At 42.1% G+C, this 21,819-nt stretch overlaps 1 protein-coding gene across 1 annotated transcript; it reads right to left on the bottom strand.

The window, feature by feature from the left end:
• Positions 1-951: 951 nt before the first annotated feature.
• On the bottom strand, positions 952-21,211 carry IRF4 (interferon regulatory factor 4). The gene is made up of 9 exons (XM_014581444.4): positions 21,063-21,211; positions 18,525-18,769; positions 17,603-17,789; positions 16,354-16,442; positions 15,592-15,733; positions 14,800-14,907; positions 12,643-12,996; positions 7,442-7,554; positions 952-4,783 (listed from the first exon to the last, which is right to left on the bottom strand). Exons 2-9 carry the CDS (start codon positions 18,726-18,728, stop codon positions 4,640-4,642), a joined length of 1,341 nt encoding a protein of 446 aa, XP_014436930.1. The 5' UTR covers positions 18,729-18,769; positions 21,063-21,211; the 3' UTR covers positions 952-4,639.
• Positions 21,212-21,819: the final 608 nt, after the last annotated feature.

Here is a 21,819-nt window from a genome sequence, read left to right as displayed (position 1 = left end):
CCTCACAATTCTCTAACAGCCAGCATATTAAAAGGGAGCTTTATACTCATTTTTTCTTGGCTCCAATCTGTCAAGATGCCACTATCCACAACAACTTCCAAAATTAAACAAACAACCCTTTTAAAAACATAGTCTTGAATAAATATGAAATGAAAATGTACTACAAACTTAAGGAGATATAGTTTAATTCATTTGAAAATACCACAGTGATCAGTTAACTTCCACCTCAAGTCCAACTAACAGTGACATAAATGGCATTACATTGTTTCTGAGAAAGGAGAAATCAATATTTTTAAAAGGGTTGTTCTTATTAAAAAGGAACCACATATTTATGGTGTCTCTCGGGGCTAGAAGGAGACAATGATCTACAGCAGCATGACTGTGAATGCTTTACTTTTTCCTGAAAGCTCTCTGATGAGAATGGTGTTTCCCCACCTCCACTTTGCTGGCAAATGCTGATGTAAACAGCATACGTACAAAGCATGGGGGTTTTCACGTGAATCCTGCGTTTTTTCCACAAACCCTTTTACACTGTATTTGCTTAAAATATATCTTCTCATTTCTGGTTAACCCACATCCCTTCAAGTGTTAATGAGCTTTTTTCACAGGAGACTGAACCATTTCACAAAAGTGAGACAAAGCCAGTTTTTAGGAAAGCAAAGAGTTTGTTGGACTGGGGCATGAAGCTCCTACAAAAGATCTCAGACATTTGTAGCAATATTAGAATGAGATTACAATATTGACAAATTGCAATGGGGCTCATTTAAAACACAGATCAATCTTGCTTATCAATCTTGCTAGGAGTAAAACATTTAAGATATTATACCGCTGAAATCCTACAGGAAGGAAGTAGACTTCTGAAGCTATAAACAAAGTTTAACAGAAGTAGGAAGTAATTCAAAAGCTCTTATACTAGTGCTGGTGTAAAAATATTTAACCAGAGAAAATGTGCATGTTTTTCCCACTTTATTTATGTATTGGTTATTTGGAACAATAGCAGGTTGTCACACAAATCAAATACAGTATTTAAAAATCAATTTACAATGTAATTCACAATGCCACCGAGATAGTCATTACTCGTTTTTCAAAAATAGATCTTTCTGGATTTTTGTCTGTATTAAATAAATTTTCACCTTTATTACACTATAAATAGGGTATTTAATATTAGGTCAGAATCTGTGGAAAGTCCTACTGGATGTCACATGCAGCTTCTTATTGGATGCTGTTCTTTTTCTTTTCTTTCCTTGTTTTTTCTTCGACAGCTGCTAACTTTACACTGGGGAGAATAATTAAAAGTTCCTTCAGAAGACTACCTCCCTGTACCTCTGACTTTGTATAGTAGAGAAGATGCAATACAAAGACTTGCATAGTTTCCCCGTCTTAAAAGGCTTACTAGATCTCTTTTCAGACTCTTCTCTTGCTTTGGGTTACTGTGTGTAATGGCATAAGCTATTGCTACACCAGCAGGACAATTCCCATTATTTAATTTATTCATCTCCCTTTGGTCCTATCCCAACTCCTCTTCTCTCTAACACATGCACACACATCCCAGTGCCTCACTCTCTAGGCCCAATTCTGCAAAGCACTAAGAATCTGTCATGCATTCAAGTGCTTTGCTGAGTAGTAATGGATTTAAACACATGCTCAAACTAAGAGTTCCTATGCTTTGCCTAATCGGGGTAGTAATGTAACAGCAATATAGGTTGTCTGCAATGAGTCTGTGAAATCCTGGCCATCATTATCAAAGGATTAAAAAATCAGTGTAAGTTTGAAAACTTCTTCACTCCATGGCTAGAAGGGGTAAAACCTGGAACACATTTTGAGAAGCTGCCTTATTATATACTTGCAATTCCCTGCTTTCCTGGAAGGTATCACATTCCAAAACAACAAGTAGTTCAATACAATCAGGTTTCAGACTAACATAACAGTAAACTATCCTAAAATATCTACAAGCAAAAAATAAATGTAATTTGTAACCCCCAAACTTTCAGTGTTTCTGTAGCCTTTATTCTAAAACATGTAAGCTTATGAAGCTGTGGTCTTTATACTCTTGAGGGAACAATCTGAAACTCCCTTCACGTGCCGGAAGGATTAAAACTGATCACTTAACAGTCCGTTCCATTCTTTGCTCCTGCAAGGCATCATCTGATTCCCACTGAAGATCAATGGGACTTTCACTATTGATTTCCATGGGAGCAGGGTCAAGAGCCAATATCACTAACTTTCAACCTCTTATTTTCTCCTAGGGAATTTAGTAATATAATCCTGAAAAATAGCATATTACAAGTCACACTTGATGAACTGAACAAAATGTGTAGTGGTACTGAAAACATTCATCATCATCATCACTATGCCTTCATTTTAAGAATCCAGATTTCACATAAGCCATAGAAGACATCAAGATCCAAATTCTGAAATCCATGGGAGGCCCAGGCATCCAATAGCAGAATCTGGCCCTCAGTTATTTGTATTCCTTACAATGACTACAATTCAGCAAGGAAAAAACGTGTATTTTTCAATGTTTTGTTAAGTGAATCAACATACTGAATATTTTCATATTTCAAACTCCCTTTGTTGTGGTCTGTTCCTGCAACCTTTACATAAACAAACCTCACACTTACTTAACTGGCTCTCTTGCTCGCCTGAGATGTTAATGCAGGAGCAGATCTCTAAGAACTAACCTACCTCAGAAAACAACCCATCTGGTCTACCAAATTGACCAGGTGGAATCCATAGCTTGATTCTGAGGTGAGAGTTGATATACTTAGCAAGGAAAGCAATGACTATTAGGAAAAGTTAAAACCACATCAAATACTGTATAACAATTCATTTCTGCAATCCTGCACACAGAAGTCTAGTTGATATCAACTGAAGCTAGGCATGCTTCATTGGACTAAAATAAACATAGATGTGTGCAAATTGAAAAAAAGGGTTGGAGGCTGACTAAAGCAGAACTTTTAATGTCTCTGGGACAGAGTATTCTCCTAACAATATATAAATCAGAGAATACATTTCAAGAAATAAAGAACATCAAAACCTAATGAATTTATAAACTGGATTTATGGGGAGGGGAGAAGAAAAAAAAAGAGGGATATTATATCCCAAAATAGTATGCATCTTTAAGATGTATAAATTTAGGTGCCCTAGAATGCGAGTCTGCTGTCAGACCATATACGATTTTGTACTAGCTAGAAATTCAAGCAAAGAGTATTTCTAACTGTGGAGAGGATTTTTCTGGCATGAGAAATATAAATTCACAGATTTTTAAGGCCAGAACAGACCATTATGATCATCTAGTCTGGCCTGCTGCATAACTGGCTTTAGAATTTCACTTGTACATGCACATACATTTGAATATGACAGATCTCTCTCTCTCTCTTTGCCATACAAAAGAGTTTCATGTTCATTTGCATATGCAAGCAAATAATCAACAACCCAGCATTAAGAGTTGTAAATCTCCTGAAATTACACTTTTTTAAACTTTTTAAAACAAAAGCTAGGATAAATATTCCCAACCCTACTAATACTGTGAGCCAAAGTCTGCTCTTCTTCGGACACCTGTTGCCCACTGACGTCTGTACACAAGAAAGAGTGCACATCCAAGAGCAGAATTTGACCTTTTGTAAGACAACAACTTTTTTTGTGAATATTTACCATATCTGTACAAATGTACTTTGGAAATCTATTACATGTTACATACATGTGCCACTGAGAATGCCCATCCAAAATAATCACTTATGAAAGAATAATTATCAAAGGTTACAAAGCTTTGTTTCCTCAAAAACCTGTTTTATTCTAGGCTCTAGCATTCGAGTCAATGGTCCCACCTGCAACACAGACAGCAAAAACTCCCCGTTCTAGAGATTGTTAGCAAAAAACATCAGTTGATTGCTGACTCTGTAATGTTAAATGGTCACGCTTCAAAATATACTACCCCAAATACACCATTCTAGACAACTCTTCTAAGTGCTATTATGGGTATCAATCCACAAACAGCAATGATCGCAACAAAATGTCCTGTGAAGAGAAATGTCAGGCATTAAAAATATATATCTCATTAGAATTGGATTTTTTTTTAAAAATTAACACTGAAACTTTCATAGAAGAATATAGGCATAAAAAGTTTACCACACTTAATCTAAATTCTTAACCATTTACATATGTAGCTATTCACAACATAATATTTATGGATTCCTAGGCCACTTGTGTGCTATCTTTCCCACAGTAGCTACAGCTTTGTGCTGGGAATACTGCTAATATACTTCTCCGCCCTGAGATTTGTAATCACAAATAAATAGCTCTGCAAATTTAACATTGTAAACTTTGAATTTAAGTCTTCAGTAAGAAGTCATCCTCAAACCATGGAGAATGTTTAAACAATGTAAACATATCAAACATTTTGTCAGTTTTCACAGTTATCCCCAGTAACCGCAGAATCTATGTGAGATGTACCGTCCAAATCCTGAAGACCCATTGTTTCTATTGTACAATATTCTTGTCTAGTTCATTTTCCAATCTCTCAGACTTTATTTTCCTGGATAAATCCAGTTGTGATTTGCATCCCCAAAATGTAATCCAGTTCTGTTCTTCCAATATGTATCATCTTTACATAGCTTTAAACACGCTCCTTCTGAGGAGATTATTCTTGGATGGAGGAATGGCGAATAGCTCTGTGGTAGTCCTCTGGACTAGTGACATGTTCTGGTAAGTCATAGCCTCTCAGAAAATGTCCACTGTTTTGTTGAGCAAAGTAGTACAGCTGCCTTGCAAACACTGGCTCAACCTTAACAACAGATAAAAACGTTATTGAAGTGTGACAGCATACTCAATGTTAGCAACTTACTCAACAATAAAACGATGTTTTAAAACAAGACAAAATAAAACAGTTCTGCATACCAAAATGGAAGGAAAATGCATTCTATTTTCATTGGACTCTGTCTTTACTTCATCTCCAGATTTGTAGAGCTGGCTGCAGTTTTTGCCAGCAAAAACCACTGCATAAAGCAGTTTGCAACTATACCCTGTCAGCTAATCCATATTTACATGTAATGTCTGATTGGTGTGTGCCCACATTTCCATGGCTAAATTAGGCATGGCAAAATGCAGACATTCAGCTTCACATGCTTCACTTTCAAAAATCTGTCCCTTATTCTGTGTCCAAAAAGTCTGAAACTTGAAATGATTAGAGTTATTTCTCAAAAATAATGCTTCTCAGTTTAAATATGACGGTATGTCCATTCACCCCTAACTGTACTTGTTCAGCACTTTGCTGGTCTAATATGGCCAAGATTTTGTGAAATGTTTGAGAGGCTCTACTTATTTTGTGTGTCTCACTGGCGCTAAGGGCTCCCATCTTTGCACAGGGGCTTTAGTTAAATATTTAACCTTGACTCCTAAGATCTAAAAAACTTGAGACTTTTAAATGGAGAACAAAGATGCTCTCAAAAGGGTTTTTTTTATGGGCCAGGCCCTCCTCCCAATTTGAGATCCTTAGACATGTCTGCACATGGACATCATTGTACAGAGGAAAGATGTGTGTGGGTGGCAGGGGGGAGAACATGTTCTCCCAGCTTTCAGCTGCTATCTGCAATGGAGGAAGGGATGGGAGCCTGAGATTGCTCAATGGAGCCTGCTCAGCTCCTGCCCTCCCCAACTAATGTACCACCCATTCCAAGTGCAGAACTCAGGACCCAAGGCAGGGGCTCAGACAACTCCAGAGAAGAATTGAGCTTCCAGTCCCCTGCCCAGCAGCATAACAAAGGTTCAGGTCTGGGGCATGGCCCTGGAGGAGAGACAAACTCATTGAGAGGTGTAAGGAAACAGTGGGCACTGGCTTTGTCTGTGTATGTGGGGGGGAGGGGGAGAGAAGAGGAGGATGTACTGGTGAGGGCCTCAGGAGATAATGAGGAGGCTTGAGGTACAGTGATATCCCTGATCTTTGCTAGAATAATTACTGTATTCCTGACCTGATAATCCCCAGAAATCTAAAAACCCAGGACTGATGCCTGTATGTGGAGGAGGGGGTTGGATTTCTGTTAAATCTCTGAACAGAAGAAAAATCTAACCAGACCTTGGGAACATTATTCAGACAGAGGATGACTGGGTAGGACAGCAACCTGAACTTGAAAGTTGCAACCCTCCACCCAGGGGAACCACATGCCAATGTGTTGCAGGCAGATAGTGGTAAGGAAGTCACAATTAGCTAAGGGAAGTTAATTATTTTATTTAAAAAAAAAACTCTTGGGAGTCTATCATCTTAGCATCCGGGTGCCTTAAACACTAGTATTCTCACCTCTTACGGTATGTCTACACTAGCTCAGAAGTTCGAGCTAGGTAGGCAAATGAGGGCAACCGGAGTTGCAAATGAAGCCCGGGATTTAAATATCCCGGGCTTCATTTGCATCTTCCCGGGCGCCGCCATTTTTAAATCCCCCTTAGTCCGAACTCCGTGCCCGTGGCTACACGCGGCACGGAGTAGGTAGTTCGAATTAGAGATCCTAATTCGTGCCCGTAGCCACGGGCACGGAGTTCGGACTAAGGGGGATATAAAAATGGCGGCGCCCGGGAAGATGCAAATGAAGCCCAGGATATTTAAATCCCGGGCTTCATTTGCAACTCCGGTTGCCCTCATTTGCCTACCTAGCTCGAACTACCGAGCTAGTGTAGACATGCCCTTAGAGATAATGGCAACAGACTAAGCCCTGGCACTAGTGTAGGAATGGAGAGCAGGGGTACATCTCCTTTGGGGAGCTTGAGTTTTTTAAGATGCAGTGTGGAAAGCTGAACTCAGCCTCCACTACTACTGGAACAGCTGCACCACAGCAGGAAATGTAAAAGTATGCAGCATAGTCAAGGCCCAGGATTAAAAAAGTAACTGCTAAAATGTGAAGCAAGACTAACCCAAACAGTAAAGTCTGCCTCAGTCTGCCTACGGCATTTTTCAGTGCAGACACCAGAGGCCACGAGAGGAGAAAGGAGAGAGAGTATCTGTGAAAAACCTAATTGTGCTCCAGCATCTAATGTGGCAATGCTAAAGGAATTCACACTTATGCACCAGCTTTGCCAGCCATGTAATCATATTACATACAATGTCCTGCTTACTAGCATCACATGGCTGACACTAGTCAAATCATTCCATTTAGCTAATAGTAATAATTGCTCCTGGAGAGTGCTTTCATTGGTCGATCTCAAAGCACTTTACAAATGAGGCCAGTCTTCTTAGCCCCATTTTAGATGTGGGGAAACTGAGGCATGGGATGGGACATGGTTTGCCAGCAGTCTAGTGGCAAAGTAGGGAATTGAACCTGGTCTCCCAGTTCAGTACCCCATCCATTAAGCTGTACTCCTGCCTCATAACATACCGATAGAAGGTAGAGAAGACTACCTGGAAGATTCACAAACCATTGATTTTAAACTAAGAAATAAAATAAATCCTACTTACGTGGGCTGTAATTAGCTTCCTTTGCCTTTGTGGGTCTGGAAATTCCTCTCCAAAACACAGAGCAACCTGGAATCTAGGCAATGGACGTCCATGGTGGGCAAAAGCTTGCAGTTCTGAAAGCAGAAAAGATATGTTCAGAAAACCCTCACCATCAGTGGCTGAGTTCCAGACTAGTCATGAAGGACCTATGAAGAGGCCCTAGCAAAGGGAATGTGAGGCTGGGAGAAAAGAGAGATCCCAGCAGAGAAAAGTGATCTTGAAGACTTCACCACAAACATAGGTAAGTATCAGCAAGAGACAAACAGCTGAAAACTTTGTACCCCCCAAGAGACTCAAATTATTCTATCTGCATTGCATTCTGAGTAATTTCCTATGAACTGCAATAGAGAGTTCCTCAGATTCCTGCTTAGGTTTGGCACAATAACAGAAGTTTCGGAAACACTCTTTAGGGCTTTTGAACTTTGCCAGGTTAAGTTCCCTTTACCCCTCTCCCACCCGCCACATTTCAGAAGGATCATGCTATGCAAGTCACAATGCATTGCTTCTGTCAAAGACAATGTTGCTGAGATGTTGTAGGAGGGCCTGTCACCCTTCTGAATAGAACCCAGAGCAGTTGAAGTAACAAAAGTGTTTAAACTTTGACTTCAAGCTACAGTGCTGGTACCACTTCTTGTGATGAGTGAACATTGAAACATAGGCTGTTCATTAGAAAGCAGATGGCCAATCCCCTTGCAAGGTTTTGAACCTGCTCCCACATAAAATAATAGCAACACTCCAATTGACTTCAGTGGGTTCAGAATCAGGCCCAAGCAGAGCCATGCTAGTATCTGTATGCTGCCCATTCTACCCAAGCCATGAGCCAACAAGCATGTCATTAGCTCAGAGCACATATTTTCTCGATGGATTTCCTTTCACTTCTACTACTGGAGCCAGGGTCCCAGAGATCTCGTGTTATCGCTCTCTAAGGGATACATCTACGCTGCAATCTGAGGAGTGACTGCAGCTCAGGAACGTAAGACATATATGCAATAGCAGGGCTAAAAATAGCAGTCTAAGATGGGGCCACATGGACTAGCATTACACACAGGTCTCCAGGTTCCCCAACATCCTTGTGTGGACCACACTGGACCTGATAGTGTGACATCAACATTATTAATTTTAGCCATCTTAGTACCGGGAAAGCCAATGTGGGTCTGACCACCGAAGCTGCAATCACACCTCATATTGCCATATACAGCTACCTTTCAAAAGGCTCCAATACAGCGACATCTGAGGCCTTTCAATGCCCCCCTCGTCCTTTTTTCCCCTCTCTGCTGCTGTCACGTCTTGGATCATGTCTGCTTCTCTATTGCAAACTCTACAGAGTAAGCTCTTTGGGCGATATCCTGGCCCCACTGAAGTCAATGGGAATCTTGCCGTTGTCTACAATTGGACCAGGATTCCATCCTTTAGGTTGGTCTATAAAGTACTCAGAATTTCTTTAGCCACAGAGTAACAACATCCAAAATGTTTGGCTTTAGTACCAAAGTCTCAAAACAGTGCAACATGCAAAGTGCAAATCTAGCTATAATCGTTCTCTGGTCCTAATAAATAACAACAATACCGCCTCATTCTTAAACAGCACTTTTATCCACAGAGTTCTAAGCTCTTTATAAAGGACAGCAGTACCATTCTCCTCATTTTACAGATGGGGATCCTGAGGCACAGAGAGGGGATGTAACTTGTCTAAAATCATTTAGCTGGGCAGTGGCAGATACCAGATTAGAACCCAGGTCTCTTGAATCCCACTCCAGTGCTCTAGTCATTAGGAAATACTGCCTCTCCAATACATACATATTTATATTATGTATATCAATAGCCACATTAGATGTTTACAAGAGGGTTCCATTTGGATTAAAATATATTGCCCAGTGGTGCTATAAAATTAGTGACATTTAATTGAATTAAAAAAGAAAACCACATATTTATTTCGACATCCACATCTTTTGCTTCTCAGAAGGTATGTTTATGCTTTTGACTTATAAAGAGCTAACAATGCTCGGTGGTGTGGTTTGTGTCTTTCAGGACACTTTTCAGAAGGAAATCAATAAACATAATTTTAAAAAATGAATACACTATGGACAGGGGATAACACCTCACAGATTGCGGTTAAGGTATGCAATGGGGATTTGGAAGATGTGTACTCAGTTCCCATAAGACCTTGGGCAAGTCATAAAATCTCTCCATGCCTGACTTCCCCCATCTGTAAAATGGGGAACAACAACTCTTCCTTTCACTTGTGATTTGCCTGTCTTCTCTCTTCTGACTGAAAACTCTTGGGGAGCCAGGATTGTTTCTAACTCTGTGTAACTGCAGTGCCCAGCACAATTGGGCCTAGTCTCATCTGAGAACACAAATGTATAATAATTCATGAGAAATTAACAATGACAACTAGGACACAGTTGACTTGCATAGGCAATGTTCTCTCTCTATTACCAATGAAACCCTAAAAACACTCACAACCTTATAGAAGCAGAGGAGGATTTTCAGTTCTTCAGTCTGATCAATCCATTCACTTATAAAAGAGGGCAAGGAGGTGTCTGAGATTAATGCAACTCCCAACTAATTAGTCCCAATGTTACTAGTGGGGAAATAACTCCATCCCTACCCCTCCTCTGTCACAGAATGTTATCAGCCTTGGTGATTCTCAAAGTATTGCAAAATATTGCAGTATTTCAGTAGTGGCACGACAGACTAAAATACAATGGTCTCAAGTTGCAGTGGGAGAGGTCTAGATTGGACATTAAGAAAAGCTATTTCACTAGGAGGGTGGTAAAGCACTGGGAGGTGGTGGGCTCACCATCTATTGAGGTTTTTAAGTCCCAGCTTGATAAAGCCTTAGATAGGATGATTTAGCTGGGCTACGTCCTACTTTGGTCAGGGGGTTGGACTAGAGGATCTCCTGAGTTCTATTCCAACCCTAATCTTCTATGATTCTATGATAATAGCCTGTGGAAGGGATGGAACAGAGAAGGGAGTTGGAACATGGAAGCTTTTAATAGTAAGAAATTCCTTTCAATATGAAAGAGAATCAGAGAATCCCTGATCTTTCAAATGCATGAAAGCGGGTACCTGAAGTCCTCTACTGCTCTGAGCATGTCACTTGGTTCATCAAACAGCTCCACTGGCACTCTCTCATCTCCTGGATTAAATTCAGACTTCTGCCGCCAGATTTTCCACATACCACCCCAAATCAGCTCTCATTTCCTTCTATTCCAGCTCCAATTGCCTGTGTGCCACTCATGCTAGCCTCTTTAACAAACCTTCAGATCCTTCCCCTATTCCAGACTTTAAGCCTTCTCCTAATTCCCACCCCCTCCTAGTTTTCTAAATTCATCACTCAGATCTCTCTATAAATAATCCAAGTGTTAGAATCTGATCACCCTGTAATGTGTCAGAATCATATAATTTGCAATCCTGAAGAGAGTCCTATATGGACACACTCCTGCATAAATATGCAGTTGTACTGATTAAAGGCCACAGCTCTGACTCTTCAACTTCCTTCTGTGAATCTCTAGGACATGCATCTACTAGTAGAAATCTGCAGTGTTTCCTTCCACTAAAGGTCTAACCTTCTGACTGTCTGCACCCCGATGCCCTTAGTTTGGAGCTCAGTAAGCAAAATTTATATTTAGCTATGGTTTAATGCATGGCAAAATAGCCACTTAAGAAGTTACCTGGCTATCTGCATGCACAGATATGATAACTTTTAGGAGCAGGTTGGATAGACATCTATCAGGGATGATCTCTAGACAGTGCTTGGTTGAGGGCAGGGGACTGAACTTGATGATCTCTCAAGGTCCCTTCCAGTTCTAAGATTCTTTGATTCTAACCGCACATAAATTAGGCATGCAACTGTGCACATGTATATGCAAATGCATAGCTTACAAAAGTTAAATTAACCTTTAGGAATAAACTTCTAAAAAGCTACTTCCACGTGTCCTGTGAATGATTTGGAAGAGCCAGATTAAATTTAAAGTGACATCTGAGAAAGGAAAAGGGGCTCCCCAGCACATGATTGCAGGCATAATGATACATCTTATAATTAGCATACAACAGAAGTTGTAACCCTATAAATTCAGCTCAAATTCCCCTTTTTAACTGTCAATTTTCATATCCTCTTCAGATGTGAATTTAAATGCATATGCTGCTTGATAATTCTGCTAGGATGACACATCAAAGCCTGGAAAATGAAGTATTTTAGAAGTGATGGTTCATTTTGGGCATTTTTTAAAGTGTTGCATTATTTTTCTGTGAAACAGTAACTTGCACCAATGTATATGCCTGAAATACAGCAAGGTGTGCTGTACAGAGGGAAGAGCAGGCCACTCTAAAACTTAAGAGATTAACTGTAGCTCTGCCACAAGCCGGAACTAAAGGGCTGCCCTGGTTCTCCTCTTACTCCAAGGGAGGGGAAGTCATCTGTGGGATCCCTTTCCCTGGAGCAGATTGCTCACCTCTCTGGTGCAAGCTGAGAGTGCTGGCCAGTGTCTTGGAAACTGGGGTCAACACTCCACCCACTCCTCTCTCAGAGGAGGAGTATCCATGTGAGGCTGTTTCCCCCTCCATTCTGCTATCCAAAGACAAATAACTGGAAGAAGGGATTTTGAGTAGGCGCCTTAAGATATTTAATTCACTTTTGCAGGTGAATTGGAATAATACTTTCTGATGTTTAAATAATCAGAGTCATATTTCAGACTCACAGTAGGGTAAGTCTGGAGTAAATCAGCAGCAGAGTATGAAATTACTGAAGATTTACAACAGAGGATCCAAAATCAGAATATGGTCCCATCTGCTATTCAGTCTTAAGAAAGACTATTTTGTTGGGCTCCTTCCAGCCAGTATTAAATAATACAGGCCTTTTCTTGTCTTCAAGTGAGCATAAGTGGTTCCTACCACTTTCAATGGGTGCCACAAACGTGTATCAAATGCAGAACTAACCATGATAATATACAAATGAAAAACTATTCCCAGGCTGTGCTTGCCTAACACTTATATATAGGGCCGTAATCAGAGAATAGCTGAGTACCTGCATCTTCCAACCCCTTTTGTGGAAGACAGTAATTTAGTGCAAAGAGCTATTTAATCATGCCCCTTTGGAATCACAAGATAGTGATTTGGTGACATTTATATAGATACATGTAACCTAAATTGAGAATTACCTGCTAAAAACTGCTGAGTATCAAAAAGTTTGCACGTCTGCTCCCTTTCCAGTTTATTTGGCCTGTCACTGCATAATGCCAGAGGTCCATCCCAGTAGATCCTGCTTTGACAAAGTCTCTTAGCATAAAGCCCATCAGGTGCCATCCAGAGTATTACTCCTCGTTCCAAATGGCTCAGTAGTTTTTCTATGTTTTTCCTCTGGCCGTTATCTTCAGGATAAGGGAAGATAACTTGATCCAAGCTGCTGACTTCATAACTTTGGGCATGAGATATTCTACAGCCTTCAGGACTTGAAGTCGTTGTCTCTTTCACCAGTATTTCACGGTAATATAGACAGATGTGCAGTCGACAGTCTGTAAGTATATTTAGAAAAAAATACTCTTCACTACTGTGAGTATTTTATATCACATCGCATACATTAAGGCCAATGGGCTAGATCTTGCCAGGTACTATACACCTGTGATTTCTAATATTCAGCATCTCTCAGAATTTAGCCCTGTACTGTATTAGGGAAAAATATAGATTGAACTGAAATAATGAAATATGTTGGCGAAGGAAACACAAACTCTAACATCAGTTTCTACCAATAGAGGCCATTGGAATGAGAACCGATTAGCTCATGATGAAGACAATATTCTAGCAGAAAATATGCTAGAAATCAATGCCTGGCAAGCTGCATATTTTCATTAATTAGGAAAAAATATTCATACTTCCCGGCTACGTCTACATTGGCCCCTTTTCCGGAAGGGGCATGCTAATTTTTCAGATTGTAATAGGGAAATCCGTGGGGGATTTAAATATCCCCCGCGGCATTTAAATAAAAATGTCAGCCGCTTTTTTCCGGCTTTTAGAAAAGCTGGAAAAGAGCGACTACACTGGCCCCGATCCGGCCCGATCCTCCGGAAAAAAGCCCTTTTCCGGAGGATCTCTTATTCCTCCTATTCAAAGTAGGAATAAGAGATCCTCCGGAAAAGGGCTTTTTTCCGGAGGATCGGCCGGATCTGGGCCAGTGTAGACGCTCTTTTCCAGCTTTTCTAAAAGCCGGAAAAAAGCGGCGGACATTTTTATTTAAATGTCGCGGGGGATATTTAAATCCCCCGCGGATTTCCCTATTACGATCTGAAAAATTAGCATGCCCCTTCCGGAAAAGAGGTCAATGTAGACAAGCCCCACAAGTTGACACTGGAATTAATATTCAGTCTCAGTATGTTCTCTTAGGATATGTCTACACAGAAAAGTTATTTCGAAATAACAGCCATTATTTCGAAATAACTTTCCTAGCATCTATACAAGCCAACTGCTATTTTGAAATTAATTCAAAATAGTGGAGGGCTTATTTCGAAATTGGTAAATCTCATTCCACAAGGAATAGCGCCAATTTCAAAATTGCTATTTCAAAATAACTATTTTGAAATTAGGTATTTCAAAACAGCACTGTAGTATAGACATAACCTTAGATGCATCAGAAAATGGCTATGATTCTCTCAAAATGTTGTACATGACCATGTCAAGCGACTATCCACAAGACTTGCAAAATGCAATCAGTTGCCTTGTAAAATGGTCTTTGAATGAAATGCAAACAAAAGTATACATGAAATCTTAGGCATGAATGTAAAGTGGTCACTCAACACAAGAGAGTGACTAGGCCATCACCACTGTACCAGGCAGCTACATTTTATTAAGGATTAATAAATGCTGCATATCCTGATGTAGTCAACAGAAAAAAAGAAAAGTATCAATAGGACAAAATCTTGAACAAAAAAATAACAAAAAATCATCTAAACCTCTGAATCTAAAAGCAATATGGCTGTGTGGTAAGAATCTGCTTCCCTTGTCCTATCTCACAGAGCAGCAGCCAAGAATTTACTAAAGCCTTGAAAGAGCAAAGTACTTAAGCATGTGTAACTTTAAGCACATGAATGGTCCCATTGATCTCAATCTGAATTACACATCTCAATCAGGACTACTTAAGTACTTCAAGTTCTGCATGTGTTTAAAAATGTTGGGAAGTGTGTACGCACAGAAGTCACTTGGTAGGGAAATGTTACTTTCACTCACAATGAAGCCACTACAACAATGAGTAAACATTTACTTGGAAAGTTACAAAGAGAGCCCCCTAGAACATTCACCATGAAAGCCCAGTGTTACAGACTTACCTGATAGTGCAAGAGCTTCACCAGACCTTATGCTTGGCTCTATTGGGATCCCAGGAGTCTGTGACTCAGATGGTGCACAAGCATAAAAGGTTCCAGTCACCTGACAACCTGTTTTACAAACAAAAGTCAAATAATATCTAGCTACCTAAAACCCAAAAGCAAAGTTAGAGTTCACAGCCATGCACGTGGGAATTTCGAGTTCCGTCTCTATAATTTTTTTTCCCTTGACCAAAACATTTTATCCATTCAAGATGTTATCTAGAATCTTTTCTTTACATTTTTTAACTAACCATATCAGTGCATATTTTTATAAACATAATCTGCATTTTAACCATAGAATGATGTTCTTGGAGGCTGATGAAAAATAATCCATTCAGTCTCACAGGTCTTAAAGAGTTTTATCAAAGACAGTCAAAATATTCAAAGTAGTTATGTCTCCAATTGGGTAACAGAAAGAAGGTAATTGTGGGTAAAAGAGAGATACTCCTGCATTAGAGCATTAGAGCTTTCATACCACAGTCAACATTAGTTCTTTCACAAGCTATCCCTTCTTGTGAGTGAGATAAAATTGAGGCAAACTGAAATGTGATGACACTTGATCCAAAGTCTCTTGAAGTCAACAGGTATCTTTGGGTTGACTTTAAAGGGCTTCAGATCAAGGCTGGGTTAAGCACTATACTTATGATGCAGGGAAGATAAACAGATTTGTCTCTTCTCAAAGCTAGTTTGCTTTTTAGCCTATGCCAATGGCATACTTTAGTGACTGTTGACAAACAAGGGAGATATTCTTACCATTTTCACAACCAGGACCTTGCCAATGGTGACTGCGAGCTGCAAAAGGAACACTTGGGCACTGGTAAGGGATGTCAGGGTGTGGTTGTTCTGGGGCAAAATCTCTCCAGTTACGTTCATGAGGTACCATGTAGTTTGACACCTGTTGAGTTTAATGAGACATTATTTTATTTGGCTGTAATCGGAACTGATGCTGTCACTCTCATAATCTCCCATATTAATAAAAGTTTCCTTAGCATTTGCGCATGAGACCTTTTGTTATTTTTTCTCCCATAACTCTTGAGGATCAAAGTGGATGATATTTTGCCATCAGAAGGAGGCTTTCAAAAAAGGTGTGTGTCACCACTGCTGTAAACTATAAACATGACAAAAATTACAACAGGCAATGGAGCACTGTGGCAAAATGTTATAGAATATCAATGTTTCATCATATGTTCAATTTCTAGCACCAAAAGTACTAAGGTAATATACATCCATTTTACAAAACAAAAAACAAAAAAAAACACACCACTAACAAAACAGAGCTGTAATTCACATTTTAAAAAATCACAGATGGATCAGCTGCTCTGTGGTTTCACATGATGAAAACATTGCTTCCAGATCTCTCAGTTTCTTATAAAAAAAGTATTTTTCCATGCAGAACTAAATGGTGGTAGATCAGCATAGAAAGGCTTGTAGTATAAAATGGTATAATCTTGCAAAAATGAGCTCAATTGGCACCTCACAAACAAGCTAAAAGATAATACATGGTAGATGCTGTACCTGAGCCTGTAGTGAAGTATAAGGAGAAGTCATTGTGTAGGGATGGTTCATCATTATCTGTTGATCCTCTAGGCTGAGTTGCTTTGCCCCTAAGTATATGATAAGGATAAAAACAAAGTTATTAACTGTATCTTAAATGAACCTGAACTTGAAAATGATCTGCTGCAGAGAAACCTGTGCAAGAGACGGTCCTTAATAAGCAATTTCCTCGTTTAAGAGGCCATTCTACACCATCCCCAAACAAGGGGCTTGCATGTGCTTCATTGACGCAGGCCTACGCAGCATATTTCATTTATGTGCCCGTTCAGCTTTTATGGCCAGTGTATAGGAAGTTTGAGTGGTGGCCTTGCTTGCTTTGTGCCCTTTTTGGGTTGTCTTGCAAGTCTGAGAAAGAAGGGGCACAGGGCCAGGACTGTGATGGTACATCTACACAACAGGGCTAAAGTCGAATTAAGATACGCGACTTCAGTTATGTCAATTGCGTAGCTTAAGTCTAAATAACTTAATTCGGCTTTTGGTGCTGAAAGAACACTTCCTTCAACTTCCCTTACTCCTTGTAAAATGAGGGTTATAGGAGTCAGAGTAAGAAGTCCTCCAGCTCGACATTATTTTGAAATAAAGGCTTGTAGTGTAGACAAGCACTATGTTATTTAGGAATAACATCAGTTATCCTGAAATAATGCTGCTGTATAGACGTACCCTGACTACTTGATTGCTATGCAGAGACAAAGAAGGTAAGGGAGATTAATGCACTCCTCTAACCTTCTTCACTCCTGGAGGAGTAAAGTACAATCTGTCTCATAAGGAATTCAGATCTGCTCCCCCTTTATTTGAAGTCCATTTCCATTAAGCAAACTTACTTTTGCCTGTCTCTTGAGTGGTTACTTAAAACAGGTATCACTGTATTTAAAATTGATATAAAGGATGTACACCCAAGATTAAACCCTCCAATAATTTACTTACTGCCTATATCTCCAGCAAAGGGATATTTTTTCAAATGCTACCATTCAGGTTCCTGCAATTCTTTTTCAGCAAAACTTCCAATGTAAATCAAAGGGAAGTTTATCCAAATAAGCTGTACATGGGTATTCCACATCTTGTTATCGTACAGATTGCTACAAAGTCTTACATGAGTGATTGAATGGTTATACATGACCCAAATGACAGCACATTGGTCATCTCTTTGGTTTTTGCACATTGGAAAATGAGACTATAAATGTACTGTATATAAAAATCTAAGCTGGCCTACCTTTTTTAGCTCCTTCTGGCACTATTCGGTATACTTTATATGGATCAGAAATATCCAGCTGGCTTCTCTCAACCAGTTCTTCAAAGTCATTGCTCTTATTCAAAGCACACCGGAGCCTTGTCTTCCAAGTTGGGGGATCTGGTTTATCAATGCCCTCTCTGAACTTTCCTTTAAACAGAGCCCAAGCCTGAAAACATGTCACATAATAAAAAAAAAAATCACAATCACAATTGATAGATAATCACAAAAACTGAAATTGCATTTGAGTGTGTGTCAGAGAATTTATTCCTTATGGGTTTATACTAAAGTATGTGTGAGGTGGTCCCTTGGTAAAGAAATAAAAAACAGCCAGAAGAAAGAAGAAAAATGACAAGGAGGATGCAGAAATAAATGTTTTCTAACAAATGTTTAGCATTATAATTGGAGAAGGAAAGAGGGGAAGTGTTCCATGTGGAACCTGGGAACTCTGTAGTTAAAAACAAAAACCGAACCCGAGCTCGCTTGCTGTGGAAAGCAATTAACTGCATTCATTCTGGGAGAAACTACACAGAGTTGCTGGGGGCAGCAAGCAACGCGTTTGAAAAAGAAAGACATGGTAGCGCGCCCTCAAACCAACTTCCGCTGAAGTCAAGGGCAAAACTCCCCTTGGGCTGGGGCTGCGGTGGGTCCTGGCTGAAAAGAGCTCGGAGAGGGAGAACAGACCCCCTACCCGCCAGGGGCGCAGCTCGGGCTGTTGTTCTGCGCCGCGTCCTGACTGGGGCTTACGATTGTTTGACCCTGGCTGGAGCTGGCGGCTGCCGCTGCTCGCCCAGCCCATAGAAACTACCGAGGGGGGAAGGATCGCGAGGGAGGGGGACGAGAGGAGAGAGAAGGGGTGTGTGTGTGTCTCTGCAGGATTGCGAGTGGCCCTTGGCCGCCCTACCTTGAAGAGGGCGGCATCCTCCTCGCGGTTGTAGTCCTGCTTGCCGGCGTGCTTCCAGGGGATGCGGAAGATGCTCTTCTCCTCGTTCTCCCACACCAGGCCCGGGTACTTGCCGCTGTCGATCTGGTCAATCAGCCACTGGCGGAGCTTCCCGTTGCCGCAGCTCACCGAGCTCATCCCGCACTCGCTGCCCTCCAGGTTCATGCCCCCGCGCCCGCCGCTCGCTGCACACGCCCGGGCTCCAACTTGCGGAGAGGAAAGGGAGGAGAGAGACGCCCCCTGTCAGTCGCTTGGACAAACCCCGCGCCGGAGCTGGCAGGGCCGCCACCCCGCAGAGACCCCCCCATGGCCCGAGCGGCTTCGCTTTGGGACGGGGCGGGGGCCTGGCCCGGGAAAGGGAAGGTTCCTCCTCCTCCTCCGTGCACGGCAGCCGCAAGGGGGCCCGGTGGAGTAGGCAGGCCCTGCCATCGGGTCTACTGCTCCCGCCAGGCACGGCATGTGCGGGGACATGGGGAGAGGTTAGCGAACGGGGACAATGCACGTGCGCCTCTAGCCAGTGTGTGTGTGTGTGTGTGTGCGCGCGTATGTGCTTGTAACCTCTGTGTGTGTGTGTGCGTGTTTGTAGCCTCTCTCTCTCTCTCTGTGTGTGTGTTTATGAAACAGAGACTGAGAGTCTAGCTGGGCATGTGTTCATGTATATACACCTGTGTTCGTATGTAAATACTAACCCCCGGACACTGCTTTGAAAACCTCAACCACAAATAGCTATAAATAGCGCGCATGAGCTCTAAGACTACCTAGATATGTGCGTGTGTGTGTATATACACACACACACACACACACACACACACACACACGAGAGAAGTGGTGCGAATTCACAAGCCCCACACAAGAAGATGCTTCTCAAAGCCGTGCCTGGAGGACAATGCGTTATGCGGAGGGGTCTCGCTAATAAGCCCTCGCGATGCAAGGCTAGAGCAGTTCGCTGCCTACGCCTAGGAATGGCTGCAGACCGAGCAGAGGCGAGGCTGTGCCTCATCCAAGCGTGTGCAGTGACCGGCCGAGACACAAACACAAGCATCCAGACACAGACGCCGACCCGAGCTAACCTCGCAGCTAGCCCGGCCAGAGCCTACCTGCCGTCAGGACACTCGCACACGCTGCGCGCAGGCAGGGGGACTGGACGGGTGTGCTTTTTGACAACCACCACGCCCACAGAGCCGGGCTGTAAGTGGAAGTGTGTGTGGCGCTCCCTAGCTTCGCAGCTGTGACTCCCGCGGCCAAGCGGCGGGCCTTGCGCCCACGCGCTCAGCGCTGCGGGCCCAGCCTGGGGCTTTTCCAGTCCTACACGGTTCTGATGAACATCATTTCCACGCAGCTGCTGGGGGAGTGGGCGGGTCTGACCGACTGAGCCCGGGAAAGAGCATCCTCGGCTCAGAGCGCTGGGCAGCGCTGGGCGCGGGTCCTCAGCCACCTCCACGCCAGCGGCCGCGTAGCAAACGCCGCACGGTAACATTTAGGAAGAGAGCGAATATGGTTCCCCTGGGGCCGAGGAAGAGGGAGCAGGACTCCCGCTGAACTCGGCCACGGCCTGCGATGCGAGCGGGCCCTTGGCAGGTGTACTACAGAGCCAGCATTCCCAGCGGCTGGGAGGTTTTAACCCAGATCGGACCGGCTGGCATCATTTGGCCATTACTACCGATAATGGTAAAAAGCCGGCAATGAAAAAGAAATGACAGGGAACATGTAATAATGGAATCCACCCCCAACTTTCAATTTCTCCCTTTCCAAAGTGATAATGTAGCCAGAAAATACGGGTCTCACCAAAATCATGGGCTGCTGCTGGAAAGCAGATAAGGAGGGTAGGGGTCGGACATCGAAATGCCTGACCCTAGCTAGACAGGGTTACATTAACTTAATGAAATATATATATATATATATATATATAAAGAGAGAGGTGTAAGGTCCAGAAATCAATGGATGTGCAAATGCGCTTAATTACCAGTGCTGCAGTAACCCTTGCTCTCATAGAATCACAGAAATTAGAACTTAGCAAAGAAGACACATCCAGTCAATCCCCTACTCCCAAAAACAAATGTAGGATCATTCAAGCCAGCCAAGCTATGTTTAAAAACAAGACATTCAACAGCAAATCCTTTTCCCACCCAGTCTGACCTGTTGCATTTATGCAACTTTTTGCAACATTATCACTAAATGTCCATGATGTTACTTGAATACAGCCTCTAGCAGGCTCTATAGCCTATCCAAAGTTATGTCTATTTCTCTAACTTATCCCAAACAGGAGTGAGCCCATGGGTTGAAAGAGTTTTCTCTTGAGAGAAAGCTTCTGTGTCAAACAAAACGAGGGGGAGAATTTGGCAGATAACTCTCATTCAATTTGCAGCCAGTAATTACACCCCTAAAAGAACAGGGTCAAATCCCTACTTGCTTTAATAACCAAAGGAGTGTCTAATTTTCCCTCCCACCCCGTCCAATCTTTTTCTTTACCGCCAGCATTGTGGAGGATCGGTCTCTTACCTCTTTCACCCAGCCGCTCAGTGCAGGAGGCAGCCTGTTTTCTCAAATGGTTAAAAAAGATATGAAACAGCCCAAGTGAGCGAAAGCAGGAACTTATAGGACTGAAGAGCTGTCAGAGATGGGGGAGGGGGTTGAGGGCGGAGTTTTACAGAGGTTGGCCGAGGCATATAGACTCAGCGCGGGGGCCGCGCTGAAGCGGCACAGTGACACGTGGAGAAAAGTACAGAGACTTGTAGTTTTTATACACATACACATACATGTATAAATAGAGCGGGAAATCCCTGCCCGATCACCTGTTTTACTGCAAGCTTTATTTTACTGTAAACGAGCCGTGTATCAAAATCTACAAGAACATGTCTGATGGTGATGGAAGGCTTCTTAGTTTGCTGCCAAAAAAAGTTCTTGCGAGAGAATCTTGCGTCTCAGTGCCCTCAAAGCAACAGCTGTCAGCGAGAGACGGGAAGCGAAATGCACATTGGCTGACATTCCATAATAAGCTGCCACACGTGGACTAGTCAGGACAAGCTCCCCTTCCTAAACGCAGAAGCAGGCTCACCCTACGCCCTGTCACTGTGGATTTTTTGTAAATATATTCAGAGCCAAATGGTGTATACAGAGAATAAGCTGCCTCAGCCCCCAAGTCATTGGTACCAGAAGACACCTGCGAGTTGTGAAACAGACTGAGATGGGGTGGGGATGGGGGTCTGGAACGTCAGATATTGTTGCAATTCAGTTCTGAGGCACAGCACTTCTGAGC

This window comes from Pelodiscus sinensis, chromosome 2, assembly GCF_052426305.1.
Source record: "Pelodiscus sinensis isolate ZL-2025 chromosome 2, ASM5242630v1, whole genome shotgun sequence".
NCBI lineage: Eukaryota > Metazoa > Chordata > Testudines > Trionychidae > Pelodiscus > Pelodiscus sinensis.
This window is presented reverse-complemented; position numbering and strand designations above follow the sequence as displayed.

Excerpts from the sequence above, each read along its gene's own strand:
- IRF4 (XM_014581444.4), bottom strand. The coding sequence starts at position 18,728 with ATGAACCTGGAGGGCAGCGAGTGCGGGATGAGCTCGGTGAGCTGCGGC. Across the intron at positions 17,790-18,524 it reads AGGATGCCGCCCTCTTCAAG|GCTTGGGCTCTGTTTAAAGG; the intron begins GTAGGGCGGCCA and ends ACATGTTTTCAG. Across the intron at positions 12,997-14,799 it reads TGAAGCTCTTGCACTATCAG|ACTGTCGACTGCACATCTGT; the intron begins GTAAGTCTGTAA and ends ATATACTTACAG.